The 14,980-nt window shown below is 43.8% G+C and overlaps 1 protein-coding gene across 5 annotated transcripts in view; it reads right to left on the minus strand.

The window, feature by feature from the left end:
- ddr1 (discoidin domain receptor tyrosine kinase 1) overlaps window positions 1-6,499 on the minus strand; it is a 39,687-nt gene extending 33,188 nt beyond the window's left edge. For 2 of the 5 annotated variants that reach the window (XM_051406012.1, XM_051406009.1), the window contains exon 1: window positions 4,382-4,567. In XM_051406012.1, coding sequence (XP_051261972.1) covers window positions 4,382-4,383 — 2 coding nt within the window. In that variant the 5' untranslated portion in view covers window positions 4,384-4,567. Of the gene's footprint in view, window positions 1-4,381; window positions 4,568-6,128 lie in introns of those variants that run through there. The other 3 variants (XM_051406011.1, XM_051406008.1, XM_051406010.1) reach the window with 2 other exon arrangements.
- Window positions 6,500-14,980: the final 8,481 nt, after the last annotated feature.

The following is a 14,980-nucleotide window of genomic DNA, read 5'->3' on the forward strand; positions in this document are numbered from 1 at the left end:
TGAAATGTGCCTATGCGGTTACGGGCCTGCAATGCAAACATAATATTTAGTCTGGCCTGTTTTTTAATTAGAGCTGTATCATGTTCCAATATTATGGCATCTGCAGAGGCAATCAAAAGGAAATAAGCCATATTAGATATATTAACACTAACACGACATAGCATAGACGGGGGTGGATTGCCTGTACCATGTGCACAACAACTAAGAGTGAGCTAAAATAAAACAAAAGATGTGTGAGGGCTGAAATATGACAAAGAAAAGTGAGCACAACACCAAAAAGATCCATCAAGCAAATGCCTTGTTATCCTTGCTAACCCCTGGCAATCAACAGGATCTAGACTGAGTCAGCTGTTCATTAGCTGCATCGTGTGAATCAAAGAGTCCTTTCTCTGTGCACGCAAAGGAAAAACACTAGAAGAGAGTGTATTATAAGTTCTTCTGGGAAACCGGTTTGTGACTGACAGCAACTGGCAACTGAAACACTGTATTGGTTCTCGGGGCTTGAAGCTTCATACATGTCACTACATGTAGTAAGACTGTTCTCAGCTCCATTTTCTCTGTTAAATGCATCTGGAATGAAAGGAGTGCCATTTCACTTTCTAGTGAAAGTAAGTTAATGACAGACATTGCTCTCCTAAAGAAAAAAAAGGACCTTGGTTATCTGCTGCATTAAAACCAACATTCACTGCTACAGTGAGGGGAGAGTAGCTCGGAGTTTGACCTTAGTTGAAGTGTGGGTGTAAAAATTATAATGAGAATCTAGCAGATATGTGGTAGCATTAGCATGTTAATATGACAGCATGGCAGCAGAGTGTGTAGGATCTTGGTTGACACTGAGGCCGTTTTAGGGCTGCAGTGTGATGGCAAGCCGCAGCCCAGTTCCCTGAATTCAATTTGCACACAGTCTCCCGGCCACCTGTCAGAGAACAAGTGAGAAGCAGAGGGGAGGATGGGGTAAAAGGAGAGGCATGTGACAGCACGGTGCTACTCTCACAATGGGTGGAGAGAAAACGGCCGGAGACAGTGAGAGAGACAGACTGAAGAATGCCATGGTTGAGGAAAATTCCCTCCAGTAATCGTACGAAGAGACAGAGCGAGCGTGGGACAAAAGCAACTCTTTGCCCGGAGGAGGGTGACAATTATTCATTCAGTGAGCAGCTATTGAAACAGAGGGAACAGGAGAAGGGAGGGAAAGGGAGGGATGGCCTGGAGAGAAACAGAAAGAACGGAGCAGAAAGAAAAAGTGGAGAGATCAGGTCAAACTGGAATGAGTTCAACGAGACTCAGCATTTTGAGTCAAAGTGAGAAAAACAGTCCGGCCTGACCCAGCGCTCTAACAGATGTCTTCTTCTCATATCTAATGAACGACAGCTGAGGAGAGAGAGAAAAGGTTTTCAGAAGTCTCTGAGCTGTTTAATGTTTAGCTCCTGCAGTGGGCAAACAGAAAAATACAATCACACAAAAGCCAATTAGGACCCAACAATAGGGTCTGTGCTTGCTAAAACTCAAGCCACACACACGCGCACCCACACACACGCGGACACACAATTGATCTCTGTTCAAAGCCTCAGGCACAGGCTGATACCTCTATCACACTCCTCCTCCTCCCTCTCGGCAGAAAAAAGCCTCCTAAAAAGAGCTAAATTACACATCAGACAACAGTTTCCTGATGCTAATGTGCCCCTCAAAACCCCGGGGAGGGAAAGACAGAGACAGGTACGCCCCCCAAGCTGTGGATGTCATTACAACCCAAATCCATCACACAAAGAGAAGACATATTAAAAAAAGAGTCACCTTTGATGTTGAACACAATTTTCTTCCATGTTCCAACAAGGTTTCAAAAGCACCTACTTTGCCAGAAGCCATTAGTAATTATTAGTGGGCATACTGAGCCACGAGAGGCACGCTGTGTGCTAGCAGCTCGGACGGAAACACCACCACAGTGTGAAGATTTCAACAGAGACGGGAGAGAAAAAAAACTGAAAATAAAGAAAGGGACAAGAGGGAGAGAACAGAGTGCACACTGGCTTTTAAGTTTGAGACTTTCCATCTTTCATAAGGCTTGTCTACTTCATCCAGAAGCGATAACTTCAACTGCCAGTTGTTGGCGAGACGTGTGAAGCAGCTCGGCATGATTCACAGTTGGTTTCAGCTCACTGGATTCAGCATTAGCAACCTCTGCCCATTAGATGGTTAACTTAATATGTGATTTAAGGGGGGAAATCCATCAATCTTAAATATCAAAGTCTGTTCACAGGTGAGCAAAACTTTATTTGTGAAAAGAAGTTCTATAAAGCCTTTTGCGGCTTCAGAGGGAACTAAATGATGTCTGATAAACTGCCTCAAGCGAAGTCGCTTGAAGCAACGTTTGTTGAAGACTACACGTTTGAAAATGAAAAAAGATCTGGGGGGTGTGGAGTTAGAAAGAAGTGAGGTTACCAGACCTCTAGAGCCCGCTCCTCATCTCTGCGTGAGGCAAACAGCTCGAGGCTACATTAGCTGCCTCACACACCTTAACACACCTGAATCTCAGAGCGAACTGTTCACCGTCAAGTTGACTTGTGGGTAATGTAGGCTCCAGGTTAGAGTAGAATGTGTCGAATAAAATATCTGCGGTTCTGCTGCTTAAATTCCGATTCTGTTGGAGTGCAATGCTAAATCAATAGGGAGTGCTCTTTTAGTGAGAGCATCTTTTTATTTCTGAGTCATAAAACATGTATTACAGCAGAGAAATTATACATTAAGGAGGTATTACTTGCCAATTTCTACATTTTGTGTATAGTTAACGAATTATAATCATATATTAGCATCCAAAATAGGCCAAAAATATGCAGATGCATTTCTGTGAGCTAATATGAGGCATCAAGCCAAGGCCTGAGATACCTTGATAAGACACTGTGACAAATTCTTTGAATAAACCTCAGCAGACAAAATATGACCCCGGTTTGCTTACATCCAAGCAGCAACATTGTTATCTAACCAGGGCACCCTCGACGGGAAGAGCAAACAGATAAATGAGGAGACTCACAGGGACGATAGCAGAAGGGAGGCTGAGGATGAGATGGATGAGAGGAGGAAGGAGGAGGGTGGGGGGGGTTGTGGATAAATGAAACATCTAGAGCTGCTTCAAAGGGAATGGAGAGATAGAAGATGAAGAGGGAGAGTGTGTTTTCCATGTTAGATGTGGAGAGAGAGAGAGAGACAGATTGCCAGAATGATCAATTAGGGGATCAAAGGTATGCTGGATGGAGGGACAGAGGGATGAAGGCGTGCCAGAGGGGTGGGGAGGGCTAATCTGAAAGAATGTAGGACCTTGGAGATGGAGATTCATAGTGAGGAAATCAAATAGGGATTTGAGAACTCACTGACATCTGAAGCACAAGCACACCCCACATCACGCTTTGAAGTGTCAACACCCATTACTCGATGAATTTGTTTCTCTGACAGTCTCGTCGAGCTCGCTCTGCATGTGACCACACATACGGCAAATGCAATTGAAAAGTCCAGCTGTCTAGACTTGAGGGGAAATTGGTTCAGGAAAACAGGGTGGACAGTGCCTTCAATTGGTTTCATTTCCCATTATAGGGGGACTGTAGAGAGGGGAGGCGAGTAACCGTGTCGTGTCTTTGGACTTAAATGAATTCTTCCACTGGCCTCGAGGTTCCTGCTCAGTCTGTTGGGAGCCAATTACTAGCAAACACAGAATTTAGGGCAGTCGCTGCCTAATACATGATCGCCGTGAGAGAAGTCAAGTAAAAAAAAAAAGACTGGACTGACAACATTGTTATCATCATTGTGCTCTTTCATGTGGTTAACTAGCCACATTAACCACACTGCCATCAAGATCCGGCAACTGTGCAAAGCACTCATTTTCAGTTATTGTGCCAGAAATGCTTTTGGGTTTCTGAATTTGCATCCACCTGCTAAAAGTCTTTTCAGAATGGTCAACAACCAGAAACAAAAAGACACAAAGCCTGACTGCCACCAGAACAATGACCCAGATAGAGGACAACAGACTGAGGTCAATGATCAACCAGACAAGACCAAGTAGTGCTTCCTTGTGTGCGTGTGTGCGTGTAAACTAGCACAGGCACGCATGTGTCTGTTCTCAGCAATAATGCAAAACTGCAAATACTCAGTTAATTTTTTCTTACTTCGACTTAAGACTTTTGTTGCTGAGTCTCAAAGTCTCTAAAGACTGAAACAAAACAAATAATAAGCCGCCATTGCACAGACACAGACGAATTACTTTGCTCTGTGCACACTTTTCCACAAATCATATTATGCAATTAATGTCGTTTTCTCCTAAGCCTGCCAAGACAAAGACTAATCAATAAAAAACAACTGTTCCCCATGTGTGTGCATGCACAATTATACTCACATAACTGGTATATCCAACTATTTAATATATTCTTCTGCTTCTCCTCTGCTGGACTGCACTGCTGATAAAAAGCAGCTACACAGGGCCAATGGCTCTCGTGGGACGTTGTGGGAGAATTAGCAGCCAGATGCCCATTAGACAGGCATCCACCAGACCTGTGCTTTGCTGTGAGGGACTGTGTACCCACACTCAGGGCTCCTCCTCACTTTATGCCCCTGCCTTTGCTACAGAGGCAGAGAGGGAGGGATGGAGAGAGAGAGCGAGAGAGAGCGAGAGAGAGAGAGAGAGAGCGAGAGAGGGAGAGAAAATTGGCTTTTATTGCCTCTCTATCTATTGGCAAATAGCATACCCCCCCACACCTCCTCCTCCCAGCAGTCTAACAACGCTACACCTCCTCTGGGCTGCCTGCTCAGTCCCCCGGCCAACAAACTACGCACATGTACCGTTCTCATGTGGTGGGAAAGGTGACTGCCCCGTTGCGCCGCACACCCACTGAAGCCCATTGTTAACTCCTCCATCAGGTCACCTCCGACTCCCTGCAAGCACAGAGGCACGCACAAACACACGGGAACAAGCTGGCAATAGAAACACATGCAATCACGCCCACATTTTCACCTCTCTCTCTCCTTTTGTCCCTTTCTGCCTCGCACAAATAAACTGAGGCACAAAAGCTGATATATGCAGTTTCAGAGCGTAACTTTGTCTTGATTTCAGCATCGTCCTGTTCACAGAGAAGATGAGAATAATTTATTTCACACATGATTGATTCACTTTTACCTCCCCTTTTCCTGAATCATGAAAACACAAAATGTGTATTCAGTTTAAGGTCCAAACCTTCTGGCAGCTCCTACCCAAGAGTCTGAAAATGTTTTCTGTATCAACACAGCTTCTCCTTTACAGTGCCAGGCCACCCTGTGATGATCTAAGGTTTTGGACTGATTTGCTCTAAAAGGAGAACCATTTAAGGCCAGAGGTGAATGAAACCAGAGCTGATGGTCTCCTTGGAGGTCACCTGCGGGGCTGCGAGGTCACAGGGTTAATGGTGGGTGTGATGACCACCACCTGGATTTGTGGAAGTCCTGAACATCAAGACATTTTACTGACCCATTCATCAGGGCTGCTGCGGTTTTAAAGCCTTGACATGCCAAGAAGAAATACTTTTGTTTAACTTGGGAGGTCTGTGTGTGTTTTTGTGAATGAGGTGCGATGTAAACCAAGGGAAGAATGAGTTTAACAGACTGTGAAGAAAGGAGTGACTGGTGACAGCTTAACCAAACCCTTAGTACAGTTTAGGAGTCACTGGGTACAGACTGGAAATGATGACGGGCACAAATCAGGACTCTGAATAATGTTTCCTCTGCTGCCAGGGACCCACATTTAGCAAGATGTTGAACAGCACAGTTTGCAACGAGTCCAGACCATGATGTAGTCTACACTGTCAGGATATTTCAGCTACGCAGTCGATTTATGCCACAAAGCATCTGCCACACAAACGTGCACAGACCCCGGGGCGCAACGTTACACCTCACATGCGCTTCCCAGCAGTCCGTGGCCAGCGTCCAGAGCTGCCGTGCCCGCCTCACAACGAGACTTGTAGACGCCAAGCCACAGAGTGAGAGGCAGACACAGACTTACACACAGACAGCTGGAAATATCCGCTGCAATATTATTATAGCCGCTTATTATGGAGTGAAGTGCGCGGAGAGGAAACGCGCGGAGGATTTAAAAGGAGTTCGTCGGTACTTACCTAAAAGACACGTAGAAGTGCGCTTTGACAGCGGTCCAAACTTTTCGGTGAAGTCTGTATTAGACGAATAAAGCTGTGTTTTACCCTGAACAACAACACGTCCACTGAGTAATCCAAACGGTGCTGTGGAGCTGCTGTAGCGCGCAGTGAACGACCTCTGTCAAAACTCAAAAAAACAAATTTATCCGAAACTGCCGATGATATTAAACCCGCAGCCTGACTTTCATCTACCACTCATGGGGTGGATACTTTCACAACTTGTTGACAAAGAGGGGAAATGTATTTTAAAAGAGCGATAGACCGTCCAGGTTCGCTGCGCTTCGGTCCTTCTCTGATTCTTCTGAGCCACTCCAACCTCAGTCCGGGCTCCGCAGCCGGGCCAGCAAGCGCCACCAGGTGCTCATTTACATAACTGCACCGGCTGTGTCCAATCACAGCTCCGAGCAAGGTGTCTGATTGAATATGCCAGCAGGCACGCCATCCAACCAGTGATCCCTGTGGGCGGGAGCTGTGACCTTAACAACACTGTAGAGTGAAATTCAATGTGGAGCCTTTGGGGCCAATGGGAGTTTCTTTGTTACAGCAACGCTGAGATTTTGGGTATATGACATATGATACAGCAGCACGCAGAGTGCTTTCACCTTGTTAACCCTTTGCATGTAAGAAAATGTTGCTCTGCTGTTTTAAAGCAGATTATTTGATCATATAAACTTGTGAAGTCTCAGCATCTGGCCTGGGCCATTTAATGTAGACTCACTAGGCTCTGCCTTGGTATTTACCTCTAAAGGAAACTTTATTACAGAGTATTGGTGGTGTAACTGTATACCATTACTGGCCCTGGGCTATAATGACTCAGATTGAAGGGTTTGCAGTAAAACACAGCGATGCTGGAACCAGGAGAGTTGTTGATATGGGACCCCGAGGCAAGGCAGGAGTGAAATGGGAATTCATGTTTTAAAAGAGCCACATGTGTGTGTGTGTGTGTGTGTGTGTGTGTGTGTGTGTGTGTGAGTGTGAGTGTGTGTGTGTGTGTGTGTGTGTGTGTGTGTGTGTGTGTGTGTGTGTGTGTGTGTGTGTGCGTGGGTGTGTGCGTGGGTGTGTGTGTGTGTGTATGCTGAATTACATCAAAAGTTGAACTAGTCAGACACAGAAAGAGTTTGCACCAGTTACAGTATGTGTTGGTGCTTGCCCGACTGAATGAGAGGAGGGAAACTTTAGCTGGTGCTCAATCAGCAGTGAGGGACAATAAAGGTCATTTAACTCACTCTGAGCTCCACCTTGGATAAACAGGGAAGAGAAACACCGATACACTCTCTGCCCAATGTTTTCTTTTGTGTGTGTGTGTGTTTCATCTTGTATAAGCTCATATTTGTCAAAAAGTCAAATGTTTTTTACTGAAATAAAGTCGTTAAAGTGAAATACAAAAACACTGTCATGTATATGCACACAAACACAAAAAAAAATCTATTCTCAATTGATTTTTATGAATTTCTACTCTTAATCTTGAATCCCCTCCACTTCCCCGTCCTCACTCCTTCGCCCTCCCTCCTTCCCTCTCTCGAATGAGTGCCATTGCAAAGTTTCTTTGTGTTTAGAAATACTTTAGCTGGACTTGCGTCTGGCCTGCCCTCATTCTCCCTGCATATCATTAACAGTCTCTCACCACTTTTCAATTCAGAGCTAAACCAAACCAAACCACTCCTCTCTCTCTCTCTCTCTCTCTCTCTCTCTCTCTCTCTCTCTCTGTTTAATAAGCTTCCCTCCTCCACTTCCGTACATAAAAAAAATATTGTGAGCAGTATTTTTTTGTATCTTTTCTTCTCTGTTCAGCCACGATAGGATCATGATTTATTCATGTTTTCTGGTTCACTTGAGTCGGTTTCATACAGGCGTTGGTTTTCTCTCTAAACTTTGTTTTCCAATAACGCTAAACAAATAAAAAATAAATAAAGTTAGACAATTAAAGGGATGATGAAGAAATCACTGTGGATATTTGAGAGTTATTATCCATGACGTTCACTGACAAAATGTTAGCCGATTCTCCTCCTGTGGATGAGCACAGTTCTTGTTCTCTCACTCTCAAAAGTGTTCACTTCTCTATTCAGCCTTTTCTGTTGTGCACATCGTCCAGCTGGCTCTGCTTTGTTCGTTGTCCGGGCAACTGCAAATCCCCTGGCAGAAATAATGACCTTTTTCAGTATTATTTCCTTTCTACCCTGTGCCTCTTCTCTCTTATTCTTTTTGTGTCTCACTTTCTGATCCTTTTTCATATATTTTTTTCTTCCCCTTTCACAAAAATATGCTCAATTCCTCCGCAGAGTTTTGGTCTGTTGTCACTAAACCCCCCTTTTCTCCCTCCTCCCCCTCTACTCATTCTCGCTTTGAGTGAAAACCAGTGGAGCATAAAAAGCAGGTCTGATCCTGTGAGGAATTCACTTGAAGGGAGAGACTAACAGAGAGAGACTAACAGAGAGAGACTTACGGAGAGAGACTAACAGAGAGAGATGAGCAGAGAGAGAGAAAGAGAGAGAGAAGTTCAAGTTGTGTTGCATTTATAAGTCAGTGAGGACAAGAAAGCACTTAGGTGAAGACAGATAAAGAGAAAGAGAAAGAATGGTTTGCCTCGAACATCAATGGTCTGTCAAGAAGAAGAAAGATTGTGGATGATTTATTGCCTTGTCATTTTAAATATAAAGCTTGAATTTATCACGTCTCTGACATCACTTTAGTCCAAAAAAATAAACGTCTGAATCTGGAAGTGTTCAACTCAAAGGCATGAGACAACACACACACACACACACACACACACACACACACACACACAGGCAGCCTGTCCACCCCCTGCCCTGGTCTGACAGCTGTGCAGGGCTGCAGGATTCAGACAACACAGATCAGTTGCAGAATGCGAAGCTTGCAGTATGTTGGGAACCGGCGTAAAACCACATGCCAAGCATACTACCCTCTGAAACATCTCCGCCACTGTCTTTTTCACTGGGAATATCCCAAACCAATAAATGTCTCAGATTTGCGATGGTCAGTGAAAGCCCTAGAGAGCCCCACAGCTCCTTTTGCCACAAAATACCTTGTTTTTTCACATTCATGTGTGACTTGAGGTCCAGGTTTGGTTTAAACATACATCTATGAATGTGTGAGAGTGTGCATACGTGTTTCTTGTACAACTCTACATTCACCCCTGTGTTCCCCCCTAATGTCTGTTTACTGTGACTTGTCTGTGCTCTGTCAGGATCAGTGTCACAGGCCTGGGGCAGGTTGTATTTGATTGGCCCCTGGAGAGGATCTGGGAGCGGTAGAGGTGTCAGGGGTCACAGGGTCAGCGTCTGCCCCAGGGGGCTGGGGGGGGGGTGATGTGCGTCACAGCCCTGGAGCTCTCTTTTTAGGTGATCTGTGAGGAAAACGGTCATGTCATCAGCTCCTCTCACTTTCCACAGAGCTCTCTTGACTTTTCTGACGTCTCTGTTTGTTTCCTGTTTCTGCTTTTGGATTCAAGATTGTTGAAATATTGTAAGATTAAGAGACCATGCTTGCAGCCCTGTGAGGCTGTACTTAGGCACAGCACTGCTTTGAGCTAAATGCTATCATGCCTTGATTGCATATTAGTACACTAACATTTGTGGTAGCACCAAACACAAGCTACAGGGAAAGCTGGTGGGAATGGCATTTATTTAGCAGGTGTCTGTCAGTTATTACAGTCCTGAGGAGGAGAACAACTGTACCAAATTTCATGTTAATTCACTCAAAATCACAAATATTAACCTCATGGTGGCGCTAGAGGAACACTCAGTTATTAGGATGCATCACCTGGGAATCATGGATGTCTGTACACAGTTTTGTGGCAACCCATCCAACAGAAATATTTCAGAGAGGACCAAAGTAGTGGGCTGACACTGTCATCCCAGTACATCGTGGTCTTCATTTAAAGTGATGATTCAGACTTTTGAAGTGTTCATCATTCCGTCAAAAAAAGGGCTCATTGTCTTGAAGACTTCCTCACATGTTTTGATTTTGTGTTTAAAATGATGTTGTAAGAGGAAATCACAGTCTTTTCAAGCACTCTTTTCGTTCTTTTTTAACCAAACAGTGCTTATAGACAGGGGAAAGTACTTGCTGTAACAGATTAATTTAGCTGGCTGATACCATGCTGACTCTCTCAACGATTTAAGTATCTGCTGGACAAATCCTATCCTGCCTGAAGTGTCCTTGTGATCACGCAGCTGGATGTGTGTGGAGTGTGATGAGCTCAGTGTTGTCAGGGGAATGTTGGTAGAGAGGGAGGGCTGAGAGGGCTGACGGGTGTTGTTGGTGGTGGTGGTGGTGTTGGTAGGGCGTTCCAGATGACCCCTCACACAGTCAGGAGTCCCTGGAGACCGTCTCAGCTGTAGCAGCGCACTTGTGCCTCCTTTTCCTCATGGCTGGAGGTGGAGGAGGAGGGAGGTATAGGGGGGATGCAGACTCTTTTTGGGTGTCAGGTTTCTCTCCCCCCTCAGAAATCCCCTGCTATTCATTTGCACACACACACACACACACACACACACACACATACACACACATCTGACAGTGTGGAGGACTACAGCCTCTGCTATGGCATTTGGGAGGCTCCTCTACAACTGTCGCCTTCTGTTCAAACTGTCACTCCAGCCCCTCTAGGATTGTACTTCCCTTTTCCTTCCCTCCCTCCTCTCTTCACCTGTCTGAGCCAGCCGCTGAATGAATGGCCTCCCTTTCTTCTCCAATCTCCCTGCCTTGCTAACAATAGAGCTTTGGGAATTGTTCACTGTAACCAGCATCGGATGTGCTCTGATCTTCTTTGTCTGGCCCTCCAGCCTTCTGTCTTTACCAATTACATGTTTAGCCTTTCCACACCCCTCGTCTTTAGCTCAAACAGTAGTTTAACTTGGCTGATCGCTACCAACAGTCATGTCATGTTCCCAGAGTCTCTCTCTCTGTATGTGTGTGTGTGTGTGTGTGTGTGTGTGTGTGTGTAAAGACATATAATTATAGCTATCCTTTAATTATTTTAATTAATATTCAAATTGGCCAAAGCTCAAGGGAGAAACAAAACTCAGCTAATGTTATGGAGCAATTTTCAACGCCTTGCCTGAAGACTTTATTGCCATGGTAACCCATGTCTGATCTGCTTCCCATCGCCACTCCTTAATCAGAAACTCACCTCCATTTTCTAAAACTTTCAGGCAGACTGTTGCTGGCTCCTTCCAGTGAGAGTGAATGTGTGGTGAACTGGAAGGTGCTGAGGACGGGCCGGGTGGGTGAGGAGGGTGGCGGGGGTGACTCAGAGGGGTGCGAATGAGTGCCATTGCAATGCAGTGAGAGGTGGTGCTAAAAATACCTATTGACACATGGGCTCCAACTCACAAACAGGGTCATAGACAAACACACAAGGCAGTGACTAAAGAGGTCTCATTCATGCACCACCAAGCAGAGAAACACACACAAGAGCGCTAAAAGCTACGTATATATATAAAAACATGCACACACACCAATTGTAACAATTAAAACACATAAAGCCACTGCTATTTTCATTAAAACTGAAGTATTAAACACTAAGTTTGCATCGGCAGTGCTTTGTGCTTTGTCCTTTGTGCTTTGGAGAGCTCAAAGCCCTTTCCACACTCAAGCTACAAGTCCTCTGAACAAACAAACCCAGCTGCCATATTGTGACCCTCTGCAGGAGGAATATGGGAAAGCTGCTCTGCACACATTGTGTTGAATGCTCACTGTGGCAAGATATTGTTTATGCGTTTACCTCTCGATGACATACTGCTGGGACAGTATGCCAAGTGTTCATTGCCTGAAGAAAAGAGATGCTAACAGTCTGTTTTTTTCTCATTGTACTCAGTTTTCAGAGCCATTATAACAAAATATGGGTGTGGTGTTCACCTGGGTGAGTTCTTATGTGACAGTGTGTTTATATTACCCAGTACAGATCTATTTCTACTGTCTATACGATTGGCCTGACAAAGAAAGACTTGACCTGAAGGGACCTTAAAAACAGATAACACCTGCACCAAAACTTCCAAAAAACCTCTCATCACACAATCTCAGTGGTGGAAGAATAGTACCAAGTAGAAAAAAGTACCAATAATGTAAAACTACTCCATTACAAGTGAAGGTATAAGTACAGAAGTATTGTCAGCAAAAAAATAATTAAATACTGGTCTTGCAGAAACAATGGCCCCTGTAAGTGATAAATCATTATATTTGACTTTATTAGACAATGTAAAAATGCATAAGTAGCATTTTACTGTTGTAGCTGGTTGAGGTGAAGCAAGCAACTACTCTATGTATTATTAATTCAGTGGTTCCCAGCCTGGGGGTCAGGCCCCTGAAAAGGCTCACAAGAAAAATAAGGTGTCGTGAGATGATTAATGGAGTTGTAAAGTTGTAAAGAAAAAAGGAATGGATACCTCTTTGTGCTTAAGTAACTAAAAACTGTAGTTGTGTTCTTAGTTAATTTCCACCATTTCAGATGATGGTTAACATAAGAACAAGCAAATGAGGATATCTAATCTGCAGGGCCGAGGCCTTGTCACCCCCCACAGCACTGCTGAAGCACCAGGAGGCTGACTGGAGGGACAACTGTCCGAGCTGTAAATCAGTGTGTATGTGTGTGTGTGTGTGTGTGTGTGTGTGTGTGTGTGTGTGTGTGTGTGTGTGTGTGTGTGTGTGTGTGTGTGTGTGTGTGAGTGTGTGTGTGTGTGTGGTCTCTGTATATGAATGAAAAGTGTGTGACTCTGCTAACAAAGCAAAATAGAGATTTCTAGTTCAACCTTAAACAACAGCTTTGCTAACTGCAGGTATGAAAGCTGTTTGTAAGCGACTGTATTCAGGCTGATCTGTGATCTGTGTGCGTGACAGAAATCAACCCATCAGTGGTGGAAAGTGCCTTTATTGTAAAGTACAACTTTAAAGTATTTGTACTTTACACAAGTGCTTCCATTTTTTGTCACTTTATACTTCAACGACAGTACATCTCGGAGGAAAATACTGTAGTTTTACTCCACTACATTTATTTAACTGGGGTTAATAATTTGTTTTATTATCAGAGTAAGATTTTACACAATAAACTAAATATAGTGCTTGGTTAAAGATTAGGTGGTTGAAGCCACTTCACATGTTTCAGATGTCATGAATTGTTTTCACCTCTAAACTCAGATTAAATGATTATTATTATATTATTTCACAAAAAAGTTAAAAAACAAAAACAAAACCAACACAGATGAATTTTGCTTGTAATGGTGTAGTTTCAGATTGTTTTGAGTAATTGAGAAATAGATCTGAATACTTCCACTACTGACCCTAATAATAATTTGTCACCCACCTTTCTAAAGGTGATAAAACTGACCATGGTTGTAATATCATGTAACACATTACTGCACATTCGTACTATATTAACGCCACAAATGAGAAGCCTGTGAACAATCAGCATGGTGCACCTGACTATTAACTGCAGAGTAAACTCACTAATGCTTGCTTTGATAGCCCTCTAGTGACCACAGAGGTGTACCTGCCAGCTGAGATATAGAACTGTAATTTAGTATAATGAGACTTAACTGCAGTTTGGTTATTTCTATAAAGTCAGCTGGGACATTTGATTTTAGTTTTAGTTTTTTAATGAAACACACTTGTGACAATTGTTGTTCTCTGTCATCCTAAAAGCTTTTTACAACTTCCAGCTCCCTCTCTCCGTCTCACCTGTATGTATGTCTCACCTGTCAGTGTGTGTGTGTGTGTGTGTGTGTGTGTGTGTGTGTGTGTAGTGCCCAAGGGAGCGTATAAAACAAGACTAATGAATTTCTCTGCTCTGCTTATGCTCCAACTCTCATATGAAACCGATTCATTACTCCCTGGTCTCACCCACATGTTAGTGGGGGTCACATAGGGAGCAGGAATAGGGCAAATAAGAGAGAGGGGGGAGGAAGTGGGCAAGAGTCCCCCACAACAACCTGATGGCGTCATGAGAAAGCTTTCCAAGTAGAAAAAAATAAAAGAATAGAAAAGATCAAATTCAAACCACATGGGCATTACAGGCGTGACCGATGCTGGCAGCAAAGACATTTAACACAGCAGAACTTAATTAACGGTTTTGAAATTTATGGTGTCATGCTCCAGTAAATCTGGGGCCTTTGTCTGGCTGTAATTACTGCCATACAGGTTTGAGGGCCACAACATAGTTAGAGCTCTAGCTGGGGAAATTAAGCAGCTCATGGCTCTGGCTGCAAATCGGAAACAATTCCAGATGATTCCTCTCTTCCTCCCTCAGAGTTGATCTAGTCAGCAAATAGCTTCTCTGAGTACCATACAAGTTGGCACTGAATCCAAATTATGCAAGATGAGGGGATTTCCACCCACTTCCATCCCGTAAATAATGATTATGGCGGTCCTCAGTGGTGATTATCATCATGCCGTCTCAGCTCGCCTATGAACGGTGCCCAATGGGTCACAATAAACATAATGAGATAATAGCTGCAGCCAGATTTACTCTGACAAGAGGACTGGATAGGCGTCAAGAGTGTGAATAATTTGACTAGCGCTATCAATACAGTCATCCTATAATGATGGTGACATACAGCACTCAAATGAGACATAAATCTCTGGCATATATTTCAAAATTTTAACACATGACTATAGAAACAATTTTATTAGAAGCTGGGAGAGGTGATTATTTATTCCATATGCTCCACAGTTAATAAAAGCAGCGGAGCAGCGGACAATGCTTGGGGTTATGTTTTATTGATAGAGCCACTCTCTTCCTGCCATGTATATCCTGTTTTATTAAATGTAGTCATGTAAGATAAACAGTGGATTTAAAATGA

This window comes from Dicentrarchus labrax, unplaced genomic scaffold, assembly GCF_905237075.1.
Source record: "Dicentrarchus labrax unplaced genomic scaffold, dlabrax2021, whole genome shotgun sequence".
In the NCBI taxonomy this organism is placed as follows: domain Eukaryota; kingdom Metazoa; phylum Chordata; class Actinopteri; family Moronidae; genus Dicentrarchus; species Dicentrarchus labrax.